The sequence below is a fragment of the Alexandromys fortis genome, unplaced genomic scaffold, assembly GCF_014885135.2.
Source record: "Alexandromys fortis isolate MF-2015 unplaced genomic scaffold, M_Fortis_MF-2015_v1.1 scaffold_13, whole genome shotgun sequence".
Taxonomy (NCBI): Eukaryota; Metazoa; Chordata; class Mammalia; order Rodentia; family Cricetidae; genus Alexandromys; species Alexandromys fortis.
In genome coordinates this window covers 15,894,598-15,915,453 of record NW_026067908.1, presented here as the reverse complement: position 1 = coordinate 15,915,453, position 20,856 = coordinate 15,894,598, and the positions used below count along the sequence as shown (strand labels likewise).

At 40.8% G+C, this 20,856-nt stretch overlaps 1 protein-coding gene across 4 annotated transcripts in view; it reads left to right on the top strand.

Annotated features, from left to right (window-relative positions):
• Fggy (FGGY carbohydrate kinase domain containing) overlaps nt 1-20,856 on the top strand; it is a 363,677-nt gene that overhangs the window by 125,961 nt on the left and 216,860 nt on the right. For all 4 annotated transcript variants that reach the window (XM_050136146.1, XM_050136144.1, XM_050136143.1 and 1 more), the window contains exon 6: nt 12,181-12,296. In XM_050136146.1, the coding sequence (XP_049992103.1) occupies nt 12,181-12,296 (116 nt within the window). The remainder of the gene's footprint in view (nt 1-12,180; nt 12,297-20,856) is intronic.

The following is a 20,856-nucleotide window of genomic DNA, read 5'->3' as shown; positions in this document are numbered from 1 at the left end:
CTTTGATTTGGTGAGATTCTGCCAAAACAAATCTTCAGTGTATGATTTGGCAGGCGGAGCCCTGGGATCTGCCTTGCGAAGGAACTCGAGGGCTGTCTTGCAAAGTCACAGACCGTGACTGAATCTGTTTCTGGTCAGGTGCTTTTATCCTTAACTGAGCCTTCTTCCCTGCTCGCTTTGAGGATTCCTGGCAGTCCTCTTTTTTTCAGGGTGTGGGAGACGCCCTGCAATCCCTCTTTCTGACCTTATGAACTTTGCATGTGGGTACTTGCATTTTGGTATTCATCAGAGGCTGCTGGCTACTCCCCTGTTGCTTTCTGGGCTTCCTCTCATACCTCTCTGAAGGTCTGTGCCACCAGTCCAGCTGCCTCCAGTGCCTCTTCTGTCTTCTCTGCCACAGGAGTTGCTGTGATTTCCACAGAGCCTGTCTTCCTACTGTGTGGTCGAGCTCCTTCTCCCTATAGAAAAGAAGGATGCTGCTCTTTATCCACTGTTTTCCTCTCAGAACCTGGGGCGGGGGCGGGGGAGGCACCTTGCCTTTACTTTTCCCACTGTTTTTTAGCGCAGGGAGTGAGAGTCTGAGCGGCCACTTCTGTTCTTCCATTCTTGTTCTTGCTTGCTTCATTGTGAGCTTTTCATCTTGAAGTAATGTTGTCTGCTCTGCGATATGCAGAGGCCATTTTTCTCCCCTTTAGTAAAGTAATATACCCATCTATCTTCTGTCACTAAAGCATCCTTGAATATTGCCCATATGTATTTTCTTTTCTTTTCTTTGTTTTTTGAGACAGTATTTTCTGTGTAACAGCCCTGACTGTCCTGCTTTGTAGATCAGTCTGGCCTTGAACTCACAGAGATCTGACTGCTCTTTTTCCCAAGTGCTGGGATTAAAGGCATGTGCCACCATAGCCTGGCTAGCCTGTATTTTTTTTTTTTGTTTATTTGTTTGTTTGTATCTTTTGTAAGCATGGCCTGTTTTCTGTGTCTTGTGCTGGCATTGTTTGGATATTGTTACTATTATCTTAGCTTTAGTAATAAACTAAGCAGTCATTCTTCTGGCCTGAAGTACTTGGGATTGGCCTGGTCAGTGAATGTTAGACTTTCTACAACTATCTGTACTTGCAAGGTTTTATTGGAAGGGCGATTTTAAAGTCTTAATTGCTTTTAACTCTAGTAGAGTTTTCTAGTATCTGTTCGATAAATTTTATTTTTCTGCCAAATTGTTTATTTGTCTAAATTTCCACAGCTCCATAATGTTGCTTGCGTTATCCTTTGGTCTTTTCTCTGTTAACTTTTGCCTTTTCTATGGTTATAGACCCTGTTTTCCTCTATGATATTTGTTATTTTTAGTTCCCAACCCTGTTTCCCGTCTTTTCCTAACCATGTTTTCTTTTCTTTTTTTTTTAAATATTTATTTATTTATTTATTATGTATACAATATTCTTTCTGTGTGTATGCCTGAAGGCCAGAAGAGGGCACCAGACCTCATTACAGATGGTTGTGAGCCACCATGTGGTTGCTGGGAATTGAACTCAGGACCTTTGGAAGAGCAGGCAATGCTCTTGACCACTGAGCCATCTCTCCAGCCCTCCCAACCATGTTTTCATGTTGATTCACTGGATTTTCATCCCTACTCCATTTTAATCTTTCAGTTTCACCTATTCCTGTTCTTCATAATTCTCCAAGTTGGCGGATTAGGTTGTCCACTTTCAGGCTTCTATTCCAATAAAACCCATTGTTAAATATCACTTATGCCATTCAGTACTTGCATGTAAAATGTTTTCCCCCTCCTCCTGCACAAATATTTAGAACTTAGTTTGTTCATTATATCTATGTCCTTTATTTCCACAGTAGAGATAATTATAATTACCCTTATGATTTACATATTTCTTTAAATACTGGAAGTACAATACCATATTTCATTATAACTATCTATGTTTTCCATTTATGTGAGGTATTATTATATATTTTGTGTGTTTGTAAATGTGTGTGTACGCATGTGTGTGAGGGTGCCTGTGTGTGTATTGGTATGTATATGCATGTGTATAAAGACCAGAGATCTACCTCCTCTACCTTTTTGGAGAAAAAGCCTCTTTGGCCTGGAGTTCACTGTTGGCTAACTGCCCACTGGGCACCGAGCCCCCAGGCTCTCTACCTGTCTTTGTCTACCCCATGCTTGAATCATAGTTAAAAATGTGTTGGGGCCCGTGAAATGCCTTGGTGGGTAAAACTGATGTGCAGTCTTGACCATATGAGATTGATCCCTGAGAGCCACATAGAGTTAGGACAAGTTGACCTCTGACCTCTACATACGTGCTGTAATCATGCTTACCCTCACTCCCACCCCAAACATCACATACATGGATACACAGCGATGATAAATAAGTAGGAGCTGGAACGGTTGCACAGTAGTTATGAGTTCATTCTGCTTTTGGGGAGAACCTAGGGTTAGTCCTCACACCCATGATGGACAGCTCACAAGCTCCTGTAACTCCAGCTGCAGGGGCTTTTGATGTCTGTGTGACCTCTGTGAACCCCAGCTCAGACGTGCATGCCCACACAGACACCCAAGATAAACCTAATTAAAAATAAAAAAATAATTCTAAAAATAAATTTTAACATTAAAAAAATTATGTCTTATCTTTTGAAAATGCACTTTTTAAAAAAAGAACTACCAGATTGAAAAATATACATTGGAAATATTTTACTCACTCCTAATGCTATTTTGATTTTTCTCTTTATTCACTAGTTGTGACACTCATGCCACCTCATCTAACTTTATCCCATCTTATTTTATTTTACATTTATGTTGTTTACTCTCCTCTGTTATTCTCTGTGGTTACTTTCGCTTTACTGGCTTCATTTCGCCCTTCATTTTCTTTTATTTCTTGTGATTTCCAGGTTCTGATCTGCTTTTCGTTTCTTTCAGTGCCTGCAGTCTCATTTTTTGTATTCAACGTTAAACAGTGAGAAAACTTAGTCTTCTTCAGAAGTGAGAGAGCTGGCCTTGGGGTCAAGAGATGAGAAACTAGCCCTACCCTACACCAGCTGCAGTGCCCAGGAGCGAAGGCCCTGCATCTGCCTGAACAGCACACTAGAGCTGACCTGGTTGTCAGGGTCTCAGGTGAACCAGCCCTGAGAGCAGGAGAGCTGACCCCACCATCCCCTTGTAATCTCCTCCCCCTCCCACACCCTGCAGCCAATCAGAAGAAAGGATCCTGCACCTTGCCTAAACAAAACTGTAGAGCAGGCCCTGGCAGAGTAAGTGAGGGAGACCCTAGATCTGAGGGCCATAGAGCAGGGAAACTATCCCCTGCTCCTTGCTGTAGGCTGCATTAGGTGAGCTGGCCTACGCAGTGCTGGAGAGCTTTTCCCGGGAAGTGACAGTGAGGAAAAGCTAGTGAGCTGACCATTAGACCCAGGGCTATGAGTTGGCCCACTCCAGCATCCACTGAGTCCATGGACTGTTGGAGCAAGTGAAGGGGATAGACTTGCAGATCTAAAACAGTAGGGTCTCCATGACATAGGACAACAGCAGGATATGTCAGAGGAGCCCCAATGATAGCCCATTATGTGTGGTATAATAGAAACCAAGGCCTTGAGCCAGAGCAATGACTCTAGGCAGTGAACACTTGGAATTAAAGATGAGTAGACTAAAGGGTAAACTGTGTGACTCAACAGCCAAGCTACAGCTTCCATGACAAGATTCTCGTGGTTATTGTTTTTTTTTGTTGTTGTTGTTGTTTGTTTGTTTTGTTTTCTTTTAAATTTGATTTTTACTTGTGTGGGAGGTTGCAAGGGCAGAGGGCAGATGCAAGGGGTTGGTGAGATAATTGTGATTGGAATGCTTTGTCTTCCCAAGGAAGAGCTGTTGTAATTAGAGTGGTGGGGCTGCATCCCCAGCACCCCGGCCGCCTGGCTAGCTTATGCCCGAAATAACAACACACAAACTGTATTCATTTAAACACTGCTTGGCCCATTACTATCTAGCCTCTTCTAGGCTAATTCTCACATATTAATTTAGCCCATTTCTAATCATCTGTGTAGCACTGCTAGGTGCGCTTACCGGGAAGATTCTAGCCTATGTCCATCCTGGGTCGGAGCTGCCTGGGAGAGCGGAGCCTGGCGTCTCTGCTCCAGAGAGCAGAGCTGTCAAGTCTGAGCTCACTTCCTCTTCCTCCCAGCATTCTGTTCTGTTTACTCCTCCCACCTATGTTTTAACCTATAGGGCCAGCCAAGCAGTTTCTTTATTGCTTAACCAATGAAATAAACAGATTGATATATGACACTCCCACATCAAAGAGCCCATCAATTAGTTGGCCAATGACAAAAAGGTCAACTCTGAAAACATAGGTACAGGTAACATTATACAGACTGAGCAGGTTTTATTTAGGAATATATATATATATATATATATATATATAAATATATATATATATATACTGATTCAGTCTGTCTATTACTTGAATGCTTGAATGTATGTTTGCAGGGCTAATCTTTTGTCACTGAATAGCCAATTTGTGTGTTATTCTTTAGGGAAGACCACCTCTCTCCTCCCAGTTGTCTCAATTACTATGGTACTTTGTGTAGGGTTGAGGTCATGGGTCTTTCTTTGTCCACTTTGGCATATTTGTAGGTGTTGTCCTTGTTCAACTCATGTTGAGTACTCATGGAGAGACTTTATCTGTGTAACTTCCGATGTTGCTAGGAGACAGTTTCACAGAAAACTCCTTGATCCTCCGGCTCTCACAATCTTTCCACCTGCTCTTCTGCAGTGTTCCGTGAGCCTTAGCTGTGAGTGTTTTGTAGTTGTATCCCTTTGGGAGTGGCCTCTGTAGGACCCAGCCATGCTAAGCTCAATAGAGGCCTGAGGCTCAGTTTACCATGGTTCTAAGAAAGACCACAAACTGAGACTACCCAGGCACCACCACCCAAGAACACACTATCCAAAAGGAAATTCCTAATGTTCCAACCCTTGTAGATGGGATCACCTGCCAGTACACATCCATCTCTTTTCATCAGGACACCCTAGACAAATGTCAGCCAATCAGGAGTCCTGAACCTTAGAAATCCCTCACTCCCACCTTTGCTACTACAAAAACCCAAACCCAACTGAGCTCGGAGCTCTCCAACTACTCTAATATGTTGGACTCACAGAGAGTCCAAGTTTGCAAACTTGTGTAAGAATAAAGGCTCTTTGCTTTTACATACAGGACTCAGTCTCCTAGTTGGTTTGGGGGGGTATTCTGTGATCTGGGCATAACAGGCTCCAAATTGCATTTTGATTGATTTTGGTTTCTGTAGTGGTTTTTGTCTATTATAAAAAGAAGTTTCTTTATACTTCTTTTACTTCTAATATTATACTTCTCTGTAGGTGTAAGGACTCATATTATAAATTGTTCTCAGGGATTATGTTGATTTAGTGAATTAGTTGTTGTGATTTCTCCTCTAATAACCACAACTTTGCTTGCAATGAGAAGATAATGAGGCTTCCAGTGCCAGGCATGGTGTTGTACTGGTTGGTGATGTGGTTTACAGGCATCATAGCTGGGTAGAACTGTTGGTTGCTTCCTTCCTTTGGTTGCTATCATAGTACCTTCTGGTATCATGAAAGACAGTCTTCTGGGAGGGGACATTTAGGTCAGTTCTCGCTCAGGGGTCTCTTAGTCCTGTGTCTGAAGTGCATGGTATCTTCCTTCCATCTCTGGGGGAAATCCAAGAGCAACAGAAATAGGCTGTATGTTTAGGAATTCTCTTGGACAGCCCTGACCAACAACTCAAAAGAGGGCTTCTTGTGTTTGGCATTGGGATTATGTTATGTGGGCTTCGTCTCTGGAGGGACTTCTGTCCCTGTGGTATTTTGAGACAGTGACATAGACCAAGACCCTTGCTTAGTCTCTGACTTTGAGGTTTTACCTAATTTTTTTTTTCAGTTCCAGAACTTTTCTTGGATTTCACTTGTAGTGCAGCGCACCTGTTGTGATTTCAGAAGACTCCAAATTACCAGCATTGTTTATGTTATCATCATCTGTTTAATCTAAATATGTTTTAATCTCTGTGTGTATATGCATATACACAGATGTATGTGTTGAAGCACATAGAAATAAATATTCACTCTTATGTATGCACACATATAAGTATAGATACTTAAAGAAAGAAAGATGATATGAGCCACATAAATGGATATCAGTCATCTTATTCCTCTTGCTTCTCTCTTCTATGTTGACATAGCTACTCTGAACCAGGGGATAATTTGTGTTTTCTCAAGCATTGTCCTCAGAAAGCCTACGTGAGTAGTTTACTTTTTTTAAAACCCTTGTATGCTGAAAATGGTTTTCTTTGCCCTTGACAGCCGAATAATATTTTGTCTGGCTGCAGGATTCTTGGATCAGCCTTTCTTGGTGATCTGTACATTATTTCCATGTTTTCTACATTCCAGGGTTGTAGATGAGATTTCCATAGCTTGTTTGGGCCCTTTGGTTTTGTATGCAACTTAGTATTGCTGTCTGGCAGCATGGATAATTTTCTGTTTACTCTTGAAATCCAAGTATTTCCTGGACTTAATGAGAACTTTTAATCTGCAGGCTTAAGCTTTACCTTGGCCCAGTATATGAAGAGCCTGGTACTACATGTACTTGTTTATAATTTCTTCCTCATCTGTTCTGCCTTTTATTCTTCCCTAGCTTTTAAATATCCCTTCTGGGATTTCTGTAATTCTTGTGTTATGGTTTTTGTTATGCCCCTCCCCTTGCTATGCTCCCTCTTGCTATTCCTATCTTGTCTTTCTTCCTTGCTATGAGCCAGTCCCTTCATCTGTTATTCCAAAGTCATTTAATTGATTTCCACCCGTTCTTGTGGTAGCTCATCTGTAGAAAATTTAATATTTACTGTTATCGCCATTAGTGTGTGCATCATGCATACATGTGTTGCATTGGTGTGTATGTGTTGGAAGAGACATGCATTTGACTTAGCTCACATGTGGAACCTAAAGAACTGCTTGTTTGCATCAGCTCTCTCCTTCTACCTTTATGTGGGTTGTGGGAATCACACTCAAGGTGTCCGCTTGCACAGCAGGTGCCTTTACCTGCTGAGCCATCATGCTAGCCTGGACAACCGAAGCTTTAAATTTTAATTTTAAATTCCTTTATTTTTTCCTTCTAAGGAATCTTTCTAGTATTTTCCTCCTCATCTCTTGTGGTTTTCATCATTGATGTGTTTTCCAAATAGTTTCATGATTTCTTCGTCAATGGGATTTGTCTCTATCGGATGTTCTCAATGCCATCTCTCACGTGACTTTGCTCTCTTATATGTATCGCCATGCCCGCTAAGTGCTATGTCTTATCTTGTGTTGCACTGTTATTTTGATATACTGATGGATCTATGATTTTCTTATTTGTGTGCGTTTTAGATTCATTTGGCATAAACACTCCATAAGAAAGACACAGAACTCCTGTCCTGACATTTTGGCTGACTGTGAGGAAACTGGCCAGTACTTAGAGGCCCAAGAGGGCAGATTGCCCAGGAAAATACTTTGGGGGTTGTCAAAGCCTGGATTTCACTAGAAGCTTCTGGGCAAGGCACACTATTTATTCTGCTATTCGTACCTTGTCTTTTTTGACTGATAAGATAAAATCCTAACTTTCCTGTAGAGAGACACTCAGAGCCTGTGACCTTAGATGCACTCTTTAAATGTTGCTGATTTTGCTGCATCAAGGACAGCCTGGTAATCTACCAGTTCTAAGAGATCCTAGTGAAATGGAGCAGCTATGCATGATGGCACATGGCCATGATCCCAATATGCAGGAGACTGAGGCTGGGACTGGAATATGGCCGTGAGTTTGAGGCTAGCCTGGACTATAACGTGAGTAAGTTCCAGGCAACTGGGTTAGAGACAGAAAAGGAAAAAAAAAACCCAGTGTGTGTGTGTGTGTGTGTGTGTGTGTGAGAGAGAGAGAGAGAGAGAGAGAGAGAGAGAGAGAGAACCTAATTATATTTGAATAACCTATATATAGAATGAGTTTTTTTTTTAGAGGAATCTGTATTGTAGTGGCATTTTATTTGTATTAATAAAACTTGCCTGAGGATCAGAAAAGTAAAACAGCTACACTGGCCAGTCTTACAGACCAGGCAGCAATAACACACACCTTTAATCCCAGTAGCCACACTAGCTTGCCACAGAAACTAGGCGGTAGTGGTGCACGCCTTCAATCCTAGAACTAGAGAGGATTATAAAGGTGGGAGGAGACAGCTCTCAGGCTTAGTCTCATTCTAAGATTTCTGGAGGCAGGCTCCCCATTTCATACTATGGTAGAGGTAAGAGCCAGTGGCTGGCGGCAGTTTTGCTTTTCTCACTTTTAGGTTGAACCCCAATATCTGTCTCCGAGATTTTATTAATTGTGCTTCACTATATCCATAAAACTTCCTGGATCAGTCATTTTCTTCCAAAGAATATTCTCTGGATAGTATTCAAATTTATTGTAAGATATAAGGGATTACTATTCTCTTCCTTATTGAGGAAGAAAAATAGATTTTGACTAATTTACTTCTATTGTGAATTAGTACCACTCGGCAGCAAACCACAATCAAGTTTTAGTTGTGGAATCCAGGGGTCATTTATTTGACTCAGGGGCGGACTATTTACTCCGAGTCTTGGTGGGTAGTTCTGATCTCAGCTAGACTCACAGCTACCGGGTCCCAACTGACACAATATGATCAAAGTCTGGTTAATCTGATCCTTGTTGTCTTTTCAGTCCTCTGATACCCGCCATAAGCTAGCTCAGCCTGAGTTCCTCAGGGAAATGATGAAGGTTCAAGAGAACAAGCTAAAACTCAAAATATCCTCAAATTTAGACCAGTAATGGGCATGCAATCATTTCAGTAACGGGTATGCAATCATCTCTGAGTCAGTCTTTACCAAAATGCAAACTTGAATCATTACCCAAAATCTAGACGAAGAAAAGGAGGCCCTCTGAACAATGTCAGGGTACTCCAATGTCAAGGTACATGGCAAAGGGTGTGGATATGTAGGGATGTAAAGACAGGAGGCCACGTCAATCTCCCTGAGCTGTTTAGATCTACAGTGTAAGAATTATAGCTTACCTGGAATATTAGAGGGACCGTGAGTTTGGCTTTGAGGTCAAAGGAAACTTTGACAGAGCAGCAGTGAACTGGATTGTAACGAAGATTTGAAGTTTGCCAAATGGATAGAAACGAGGACACAACGTGGTAAACTGGATCCATGTAAAACCTGAGAGAGCTTAATTTTAAACACAGAAACAAAACAGAGTTTAACACAGCTTTTTGCTGTTTGTGGGTGGCGTGCCGCAGAGAGAATTTCCTGACTCAGCAGCTTTAAAAAAAACAAAACAAAACAAAAAAGCCGCGTGCGGTTTTAAAATGCGACTTCCTGGGCTCTGCCGCCAGTGCAAACTCTGGCTTCCAGCTCCGCTTCCGGCGACTAGGCTCCCTTCCTGATTGCGCAGAGGGCTGTTGTCTGGGACGGTGATCTGTAAGTTTCCCCCCCTTAAATAAATAACCATTCTATTCATCATAATTCCAAACTGGTGTGGGATTGTTTGTGAATTACGCCTTCAGACAGCAGCAATAGTTGATGAGATGGAAGGTACTGCCAAAGTAGGGGTATGAGAGTCTTTGAATGTTGACGGGATGGTGGGCAGTGGAGAGCTGGCCCATGTGCTTGTGCCATGGGAAATAATTTCTTGACCTTGTCTTTTGTTCATAGCATTGTGGTTTTTTTTTTTTTTTTTTTTTTTTTCTTTTCCCAGTAAACTGTTAGAGCCCTCCAAAGGTTGAAATTTCAGTTGTCATTCTAGGGAATGTTAGGCTACCATGTACTACAAAGCTTGCTTCATAGTTGGCTCCCACCTTCATCCACTGGGGAAAAGTGGGCTTGCTTAAATCAAGAGAATGAGTTAGCACATATATATTGTTTGGGCTGGTATAAGCACTCCTTTAATGTTTTTCTGCCACTAAGCACAGCCTGACATGTTCTGCCATCTGAACAAATTTTTAGTGATAAATGTCTCTTGCTTATTTTCAAGTTAGAACTTAGTTAAATGTTACCTCCTCCGTGGAGCCTATCTTACACTCTCCTCCCAAACACCTCAACACCCTATGCCCAGCGCTGGATTGCATCACATTTCCCCACTAAAAATTTCTTGTTTCTGTATGTTCTTTCTTTAGAAAACATAGGGCTATTTGTTTCTATAGGATTTTGTGTGTGATTGTTTGACAGATATCTGTCTCCACAGTTAAACTTTCTGCTTCTGGGTCAGCAAAGGACTAGGTCTTGTGTGTAAGGACCGTTTACCACTAAGGCCTACACCAGGATCATAACAGCCACCAAATACCAAGTGAGGAAATGATTCTGTATGACTGAATGAGTTACATCAAGACTGTGGGCCCATGAAATGGGTTTTTGTTTATCCTTAAAACAGCATGACTGTGATCCCTTTGTGTTTGCCACATACCTATGGCAATATAGATATATTTTTCATGTTTCTTTTCAACAAGATTTCATTATGGATGGCTATACACCTTTATGAGGTAGGGACTAGTGATACAGAGACGAGGAGAACATTTTGTGATGCAAAGGGGGCTTTTTTAGTGGAAGACGTAGAGAAGGGAATAAGCATATAGTTACAGTGGTCAGTGAAAGAGAAGGATTTGTTGAGCATCAGCTTTTGGTTCAACATGCCCTCTATTGGGGCTTCCTAGAGAGAGATAGTTTGGGGTGACTTACGGTAGTTAACTAAGAGTCAGGTGTATAGTGGGAAGACCATTCTAGGACGAGTAAAATAAAGAGAAGTGAGAAAGACTTAACTATAGGAGAGTACCGATGACTTAGTACTGCACAGGACTGGGAATGGCCGAGAACAGAGGCAAACACAAATTATGTCACCAGGAATGTGACATGGGAAGATTGATACTACAGGTGCCTAAGGTTTGCTATGGACAAAATATGGAGAATATGTTGAAGAAATACAGGTAACACCTATAAAAAAGCAGTTAATTACAATGTGATAAAGGTCATGATATACAGTATACTCTGTGGGCATGGATATATATCAGAGGTTCACTGCTTACCTGGTACATAGAAGGCTTTGAATTGTATCTCTAGCACTGGCTCTGTCTGCCCCCTCTATATGTGTGTGTGTGTGTGTGTGTACACACAGACATTAATATAGAGACTATATGTATATATACACATATATGTGTGTATGTAATGTATGTTTATACTTTAAATTTATATATATATATATATTTAATTTTCTGAGAGGCAAGAAAAGAAATATTTAACCCAACATTAGAATTTTCATCTCCGATTAAAATAAGAGCTTAAACCATCAGGATGAAGAGTGGTAGAGGTCTTTAAACTGCAAGTGGTAGAGCCGAGGAAGGAAGTATGTAAGGGCATGATACTTTCAGAGACATAAAGGGTATTTTAACAGAATAATTATAGAATATTAAGGGTGACATTGAGAAATGAAGCTGAAAGGAAAAATCCTTCTAGTACCGAAGCATTGATTTAGATTGCAGTGACATATTATTTATTTTATAGCGGACATTTAAAAGAAACGTTTTTATTGTTGAGAACTTGGAAGATACATAAAAGTAGAAGACACCAAGACCCGTGTGAATTTCTATGTCTGCTCTCATGGCCAGCAGTTTGGGCCAATCCTACCCATCTATCCACAGCACCATTCACTTCCCCTTCCTGTGTTGTTTTTGAAACATGCTCCAAAGGCCATGTCGTTTCATACATGAATATTTTATATGCTGAATGATAAAGAGCAACTTTAATATATCCATACCAATATTACATCTAAACTTGAGATGTTTACTCAGTTTCATCAAATACTAATTAGTATATAATTCATAATTATCCCACATGTGTCAAATAAATGTCGATGTAAATGCAAAAATTCACTTACCATGTTTGCTTGGTCAGGACCCATATAGAAGGCTGAGTCCATTCTGAGGACTAAAGGGTCTAGTACACATAACCAGGTATACATAGAGCCCTTCATTAAAACAGAAATGCGTGATTACTGCTCCCTCTGCTGCCGCTACACTACTGAATATACCAGGGCAGGCATTTAGAAAAAAATATGAAGGAAGCAAGCTCACACTGTTGTTCCTTCTTCTCTCCAATTTGACTAGGTCTCTCTGCTCCTTGGTCTGCAAATGGACGTACTCAGCAGAGAAAGGTTGGGATGACAGCTTCTGGAAGATGGTTGGTTTGGAAGATCTCATTGATGATAATTACAGCAAAATAGGTAAACGAAGAGAAAATTCAAAAAATGATCATTCATGTGGATATACAAAAATATTTGTGATTTTCTTGTTTGAATTGTATTATAAGAACTCAGTCTATTTTTTTTTTTAAGACTAGGTTTTTCAGAATATGTCAGCTGTTATGGGTAAACCATATCTTTAGTTTTCTGACTTATTTGAGGTGCGGGGAAATATGTATTGTGAATATCTGTCAGAATATCAGCCCCATAGTGGGGCTGACTCACGATGACTGTGCACAGAGCAGTCAGAGATGGCATCATCAAGGAGGTACATAGGGATCATTTCCAGAAGCAGGAAAATAATTTCATAAATTTGCCTCAAGAAACCATACTAAAGAAGGGAAAAAATAAAATTGAAAGGTCAGAGTTAGAAGAATCAAAGAACAAGACAGACAGTAGGATGTAAGCCAATGCTTGCTATGTTTAGTCTCCCAATTTTGTGTGGGACTAACTAGATGGGTCAGATCTGAGTGACTGTTAGGTGTTTGCCTGGTGAAAGAGTGTCAGTGTTAGGTAAATACAATTATGACACGTTAACCTTTACCACTTACAGGGTCATTTCACAGGGTGATGTTTGTATCCTATAGTTACTACTTATTATTCTGGTAAGCAGTTGTTATCTAGGGCATGTGTGCTTGAATAGAAGTCCTTCTTGATTGATTTAGTATGCTGACTGTAGCATTGTAACAAGATCTAAAAGCACACTCGTGTGAAAGCTATAGCTCATTTCTCTATAAGGGAAGAGAAAAGAAGTAAGTGGCTATTACTGCAATCCCGTTGAGCTCTCACCAGTTCCCAGCCAGAAAAATGGACGAATCAAAGTGACGTAAGAATCATGGTGCACATTCCTTTGGAGGCAGTATAACCTCACTTCTGATTACCTCCTGTTGACCAGCACACATTCAGTAGACCCCCGAATTAATATTCTAATTAGAAAATGTAATTTTTATTGACTGCGCAGCCATGTTCCCATGTATGTTCCTATTGAAATGTGAGAGTTGTGCTTATAAGCTGCTAAACAGCAAGTGATTATTTGCTGCACCTTCTGACCCCTGTAGTCGACTATTGCAGATCAACCTGCTTTTCTCCAGTACGCTACTCGGGATTGCTCTATGTAAAGCTCCGTGGAGACTGTAAGGAAGAACCAGCACTGCTAGCCGTGGTGTGCAGTCTGTGATCTGTCCTCCCTCTACTAGCTAGCTCTAGAGCAAGGGGAAGGGCCAGGACAGTAAGCAGAAGACCAGTCGCTGTGATATCTATGGCTCAGCCAAAACCACCTGAGATTCTGGGCTGGTAGAGAAGACCTGGAGCTTGGGATAAGAGAAGAAAGGAAGAAAGATTGTTAGCGGACTTCTATGTCCCCTACTAGGTGGTTTATATACATTGTCCTCATACAACTATTAATTTGTTATTCCTGTCTTACAGATTGGAAACTTGAGATTTAGTTCCTTTAGCCACTTTCAAGGTTCACAGTTTGTGTCAACGTTTCCCGTCTGCTTGGGACATTCTAGACTGAGGGTTCTGATACAGTTCTACAACTGGCTTCTGGTAGGGTTAGTCAGCACTAGAATGTTTGGAATCTCAGGCCAACTTGAACTAGACTGGGACAAGCATCCTGGCACAGGATGGGATATAGTAGAGTCCACCTGGGAAAAGTAACTATGGGATACAGTGATCCTATTTCCCCCCACCCTTTGTATTCCACATACCTTGTCTCCCATAGGTCAGCTTGCTTATAGATGAGAATCACGGGTTAGTAACCACTAAGCGTGAACAGAAGCTCCAAATCAGCCAGCATCACTGCATTGTTCTGGAACACAAGCTGTTACTTTAGTTACTTAAGTCATTTTGAAAATAAGTATAGTCCCCCTCCCCCCAAATGGTTAGTTTCTTCTTGAGTACTCCAATGGCAAATTAAACAAAGTATGGATTGATGACCTGTGTACAAATCTTAAATCTGTATTGGACTGAACTTGTTCACTCAGTATTTCACTGTATTGGAATTGCTGTGTGATTGGTGAGTGTGTGAGCCAAGATAATGGTGTTAGGACCTTAGTGGTTCCAGCTTTGAAAAGTTGTGAAGGATGTCTACTGGTCTTAATGGTAACTAGGTAACTTAGATCCACCTTAAACTCCTGCTTTATTATTATGTTGACTTTTCCTTAATTTTATTCTAATCTTGTACAAGATTGGTGTTCAGTTAGTATATTAGTTCTTCTAGTAGAGGGATATTCATTAAAAGTCCATAATGTTGACCTAACAGAAAATTTTCAGTGTAACTTTATTAGATTTTACCTGTTGACTTAATGGATTTTTTAATAGATGTCAGAGGGAGACATATCATAAAGTAGAGTTTGCCCTACACAAATTAAAACTCAATCATTTATTGAGAATTAATTGTATGATGTTTCTTTTGATTTTCTTTTCTGTTTGAGCTTGGAGTTTCAGTGTGAACACAAAGCACAAGTCATTTAAGAGGAAAGTTAGAATTTCAGAAACTCCTCTGGAAGTTTCTTCCAAATTCTTTAGCAGTTCTTGGAACTATGAAAGATGAATCTTGGAAGCCTTCTGTCAAGTATTAAGCACTTCTCCTGGTCTCATTGCCCGTCAAGATGTGGGCAATGTACTACAAAACCTTTTAGCAAATTTGAGCATCGAGTGTCATGGATTTGGGCATTAATACAGTTACCATAATTTTCTCCATGTGCAGCTTTTAGTCAAGTCCTTACCAGCCTTCTTTGGCTCAGGCTGTAAATAAATGCTTTCCCTGAAAACCAAACACCTCAGCAACGGAGAGCCTTATGGAGGAACGCTTTTGAAATAAATTATTTATGAAGTGTAAGTTAGTGACCAAATGCGGTATTTCTATGGTGCATCCCAAGGACAGTGCAAACATTGATATTCGGTTGATTTAGTTATAGAACATTGTAGAAGGTAAGGAAAATAATTTTGTGACTTAAAAGAATATAATAGAAAATATATTTAGAGACTATTGTTTTAAAGTTGTGGCTGATGGAGAAAGTACAACCCACTTTGTCTGCCCCCCTCCCTCTTCTCATCCTCTCCCTTCCTGGCATTTTCCTTTCCTTTCTTTTCTTAAGTAAGGGATTATCTACCCGTAGTCCAATAAAGTGATCAGTGTCAGTAAATTTTGACCTTTCATTCCAGGCAAATCATTCCCAGGTCACTTATTTAATCCCAAGCATCTCTCCAAAGCGGGCAGGAAGGAAGACATCAGCAGGGGGCGGGTCCTTCGCAAGAGAGACAGCATCCCACCTGTTCTAATCGATTATCCAGGCTCCCTTCCAGCAAATCCCAGTGGCCCTTTCGCTTCCTGGGAAAAGCATTTTATTGTATTTACTGGAGAAGGCCATGTCTTGAAAATTATTGGATCAGCATGACTGAATTGTTGAGAGATTATTTGCACGTTAGAGCTGTGTTATGTCCGAAGATTCCATGTGCTGGCTTTAGAGCATTCATTATTTGAGATCAGGGAAGCCTGGCAGTGAGCAAATGCAGGGGCCAAGTGGAGTTGCTGACTGAACTGAGACACAGAACCAGAGATAAATGTGAAAAAAGAGACCTTCTTGAAGGAAAAGGGGGTACCATTTTATTAAACTGGTTTCTGTTTCTCCACAACAAATCACCTAGCATGGAGTAAGTGCTGATGAAAGAGTGAGTATATGCTCAAATGAAGGGCTTGCTAAATATNAAATATATATAAACTTCTTAGCTTTAATTATTGCAAAAGCTTAATGGAACGTCTATCAATTCTTTGAAGTAAAAGATGGTTCTAGGTGATGGAGTAGTTTTATTTCACAAGTCAGTGCTCACAGCAATCTTCACTACCATCTGCAACTTAAGAAGGGGCTCCAGGAAGACCAATAGCTGGAACCTAATGCCATTCCTTCAGAGACTTTTCCAGGACAGGAACTATTTTAACAACAAGTTTAGGAAGGTTGTAAATTTTACTTTTCTTTAGAGTAACATCAATCCTGCAGCAGCTGACACAGCGGTTTAAATATTTTTGCCCTGTCGCTCCAGATTTTTAAGTAAAGCCTATGGATGAATGGCGAGAGCATGCTGGAGATGTCAGTGTGTCGTGACTCCCCAGTGTTCGTTCTGAGTTCTGACGAGCATGGAATAATTCCGGAATCCCCCTCAGGAGCTGGCAGTCTTGGCTTTCATCAGGGTGAATGACAGAGCTTTGGGTCCTCTGTCTCTGCTTTCAACCAGGCCATACACTAGGCTCTTCGTGATGCTATGCCACCCACTCCCTGGCAATCTATGAGGCTGTAACAGAGAGGAAACAGATTTAGTTGTATTTTTCTGCTGCATTCTTCATTCGCTTTGCTTGGTTCATGAGACGAGAGAGCCCACTGGCTTGAGTGTAGGTGAAGACACCCATGACAAGGCTGTCCTGATGCTGTATCCAGGGTGCCACCGGACCTGTTAGACATAGCCATACAGGCATCAGAGAAGGGATTCCTCTTCTTCTGGATGGAATTAGTGAGTGGTGGGAAGCCAGAAATGGGAGTATTCCTATCAATATTATTCTGTCTTTGAAGATAACAGAGAAGATCCCCTTGTGGTAATATTCCTCAAGGCTTCCTGCTAGCAATATGAGTCATGGCTGTTGTGATGACCTTAATCTAGTGATGCTGTCCATAGCTATTAGGGTTTGTAAATCCCCCTTAAGCTCCTCCCACACACTGTTTTAAATGTTCCCATTAGAATGAGGCATGCTACCAAAGACTTGTCCGTTTGTTTATTAAAGGCTTTCTTTTCAATTTGGTATTCATGAGTTCTGTGATTAGTGGTCATCATTCCATCTTTCAAGGGCTCCTCTCAGCATGTTGCTGCCACTTCATCTTTGTGAGTTGTTATTTAGGTAAAGTTTGTACTAATCTACTTGGGAAGTCTGCAGCGTCTTTGGCCACAGTTACTTCCAGCCTTTTATTGGCTATATGGTGCCTGTCATATTACTTATCTCCCATGTCCAGAGGAGGTCATCAACTGTCACAGACTTTGCCTTCCCAGTTCTTTCCGAGCCTTAGATCTTGTTGCATTTTTTTATTATCTCTCTTATTCCTGTCCATCTTGTGCAACTATGCCTTTCTAATTGTTAAAGAAAAGGAAATATCCTCTGAATATCATATGGACCAATTTTACCCTCTCAAGTCCGTCTTCTGCCTGAATGAATGACTGAAGTCACGATGAACGCAGTAATCTATGCATGCAGCTAGCTAGCTCTTTGTTTGCCTCGCATGTGTTGGGTACTAGACTGAGTATACAAAATGAAACAAAGGGAACCTTGTCTATCTCTTGCCTACTCAGGCAGATATGGATAAATATAGAAATGTATGCTAACAGGATTTTAATAAGAAGGATGGCGAGATGGCCCAGCAGTGTGTGCTGTTCTTGCAGAGGACCCACAAGATCAGTTCCCAGCACCTATATTGGGCAGCTCACAACTACTGATAATTATAACTCTTATCTTTTCCAACACATCTGGGTACTGAGGCCACTTGAACTCATGTGCACATATTTCCACATGGACACACACATAATTTAAAGTAATTTTAAAAATATTAAAAAGGGATATTTAATGTACCATAGAGAAACAGTGTAAGACTTGTAGATGTTGGTGGTGATACCAAGGATGTCTTCTCAGGAGGAGGTGCTGGAGGAGTGAGGGAAAAATATGAGTGCCCTTTATAAGAAATGAAAGAATGTCTTCCACAGCAGAAGAAACAGCATATGTAGAGGCATGGAGGCGTGAAGGAATAGGGTTTCTTCAAATTGATGGATAGGGTAAGATAGTGGGCAATGGATTGATATCTTATGGGACTTCTACCCTTGCTTGAAGATGGGAAACTGGTAAGACCCTCAGCATAGCAGGGTTTGCTTCCATGCCTTTAAGAGATGGTCTCATTACTGCTTGTGCCAATCCGCATATAGAATGGAAGGTGACAAGGGCCCCTGGGACTGTTTGAAGCTTCTGTGTTAATGAGTGTTTGTCTTTGTCCTGCCACCATTTCTTTTCTATAATCACATGCAGTGCCCACTTTCCTTTCTGTAAATGTCTGTTGTGATGTGTGAAGATAAAGTGTGATCTCAAATGTTGTAGGACATGGTTTATGCATCCCATAGGCATGTTAGCTGCTATCATTTTTAAGTGTGGCTTGGAACCTGGTGGACAGGATCACTCACTTCCCAACCTTCTTCCAACAGTGCACCCTCACCCCCTAGGTTCCCAGAAATACTATTTCAGCTATTGTCCCTTCCAGGAACAGCCCCAGAGAGCCATAAGGACAAGGGAGCAGTGATGACCACATTGTGATGTGATAATGGCAAGTAATGGTTTTTAGAAGCTTTCTGGGTCTGCACTGTTCCTCTCTACAGTTTGGCATCTGGAAGATGATCGGAAACCCTCAGAAGTGAGGTTAACCCTTAAGTTTCCTTCATCCTTCTAAGGAACCGGTGGACATTAGAGCTGGAAGGAACAATAAAGATCTTACTCTGATATCCATAATTTATAGATAAGAACCAAGACTCAGAGATGTGTGGCGAAGTTTTTTGATTTTGTAGCCTTTTAGGGACACAGCTGAGAGCAGAAATCGGGCTTTATTCCGTCTCCAATGGCTACCCCTGCCACTGCCAAGTGTGTGTCCCTATGACTTTCACTGTTCTGTGCCAGCTCTCCTATTTCAGACTTTTCAACAGTGTTGCTTATTAAGGCAGTCCAGGTGTTGTCAGCTGAGGGGGAAGAACCACTCATAGAGAGTGTAATTTAGGGCGTCTGACACCAGCGGCCCTCCTCAGCAGTGGCATGCTTTAGCCAAGTAACCAGGGACAGTTGAATCTGGGAGTCAGTCTCTTAAAGTGACAGCTTGATGCAGACAAACAAGAATAAGTAAGTGACGTATTAGTTAGTTCTTATTCTACGGGTGCTACTTTAATCACCAGATTAAGGCTGGCCTGATGTTCATTCTAGTCCTGCCACCCGTGAGCCATGCGAGCTCTGCCATGTGCAACTCGACCCCTTTGAACCTCAATTGGTAGATTGCAGAGCTTGGCAAGAATAAAGAAAATAATGCAAGTGAAACTCATCATACGCTAGTTTTCTAGCAAATACTTGTTATTTTTATAGCTTTCCGTTGAGCTTAGATGCCTGCATTATGACAGATCATATATGCTAAAGACAGTACCTTGGAATAATTCCAGTAATTATTGCCAAAATCAAATTTGGGAAGTGCCTTGTCTTCTCAGCTGCCGTTGGAAATCACACAGACTTTTTCTAAGCAAGGTTTGAGGCAGTTAGACCCTGAAGGTTGTCTTAGCTGGAATCATAGGCTTGGCTGAAGTCTTCAGTTACACATGGCTGGTGACAAAAAAAAAAAAGACAAAAAAAAAAAAAAACCAAAAACAAAACCTCATCCTGTATAATTGATTTATGGTGAAATGATATAGCCATAGGAAAATTAAAAGTACAAATTATTTTGGTGATAATTCAGGAAAAATCCATCACTAATGTTCCTACAATGTTTTACAACTTTTAAAGAATATTTTCTGTGTGTTATTTATTTTTCCATCAAACTTTCAAAAATGAGTTAATTTCTGTTTCATATTGGGGGAATCCAGAAATCATGAGCTTTCAAGTGAGAAAGGCTTTGGACCAGATCCCAGATACACCACTGACTGGCTGTGTAAAATGAATCAGCTACCAGCCATTTCTGAGATTTGCTTTCTTCATTTATAATCATACTTGAAGGGCTGTAATGGGCAAGGATGATATATGCAAAACGTGTGACTTCTGGAAAGAACTAAAAAAAAAAAAAGCACCTAATTAACCAACACAGCATTCAATAGCATATACAAAGATGTACGATCAGAGCTATCCCTGGTCTGCTGTCAGGTCCAGTCCAGCCAAAATCAAGCCCCCAAAGGGCTTTGATAATTACATTCAGAGGAGGAATGCTACAGGAAGGGGGCTCGTGGTATGCAAGATAAGGTTGTATTAATGACTGAATAATCTTTCATTTCCTCCTTAGTTCTAGTTCACTGATTCAATGTGATGTACACTGTTAGATTCTGAGAACAAATGAACCAAAGATCACAGGGTTCCTAACTTCTGATGGCTAACATCTATAGTATTGGAGCATTAGAGATCACTACAGTGCCTCTGTGATATATATTATAAAAATAGACTGATGGGACTTTCAGGAATGTATGTTTATGTGATTGATAAATGTCTGAAGATGTTCTGCTTAAACTTTGCTGGGATTCTTTCAGGCTATGAATGGGGTCAAAAGAGTATTTAGATAGAGAGATTAGCAGAGAGAGAGAAAGAGAGAGAGAGAGAGAGAGAGAGAGAGAGAGAGAGAGAGAGAGAGAGAGAGAGGAGGGAGGCCAGTGTGCCTAAAATTATATATAATATATACATACACACATATATTATATACACATATTATTATTGTTATTATTATTATTATATAAAATAAAGTTATACTACTTGCATTGCCCTAAGACTCTGACCTAA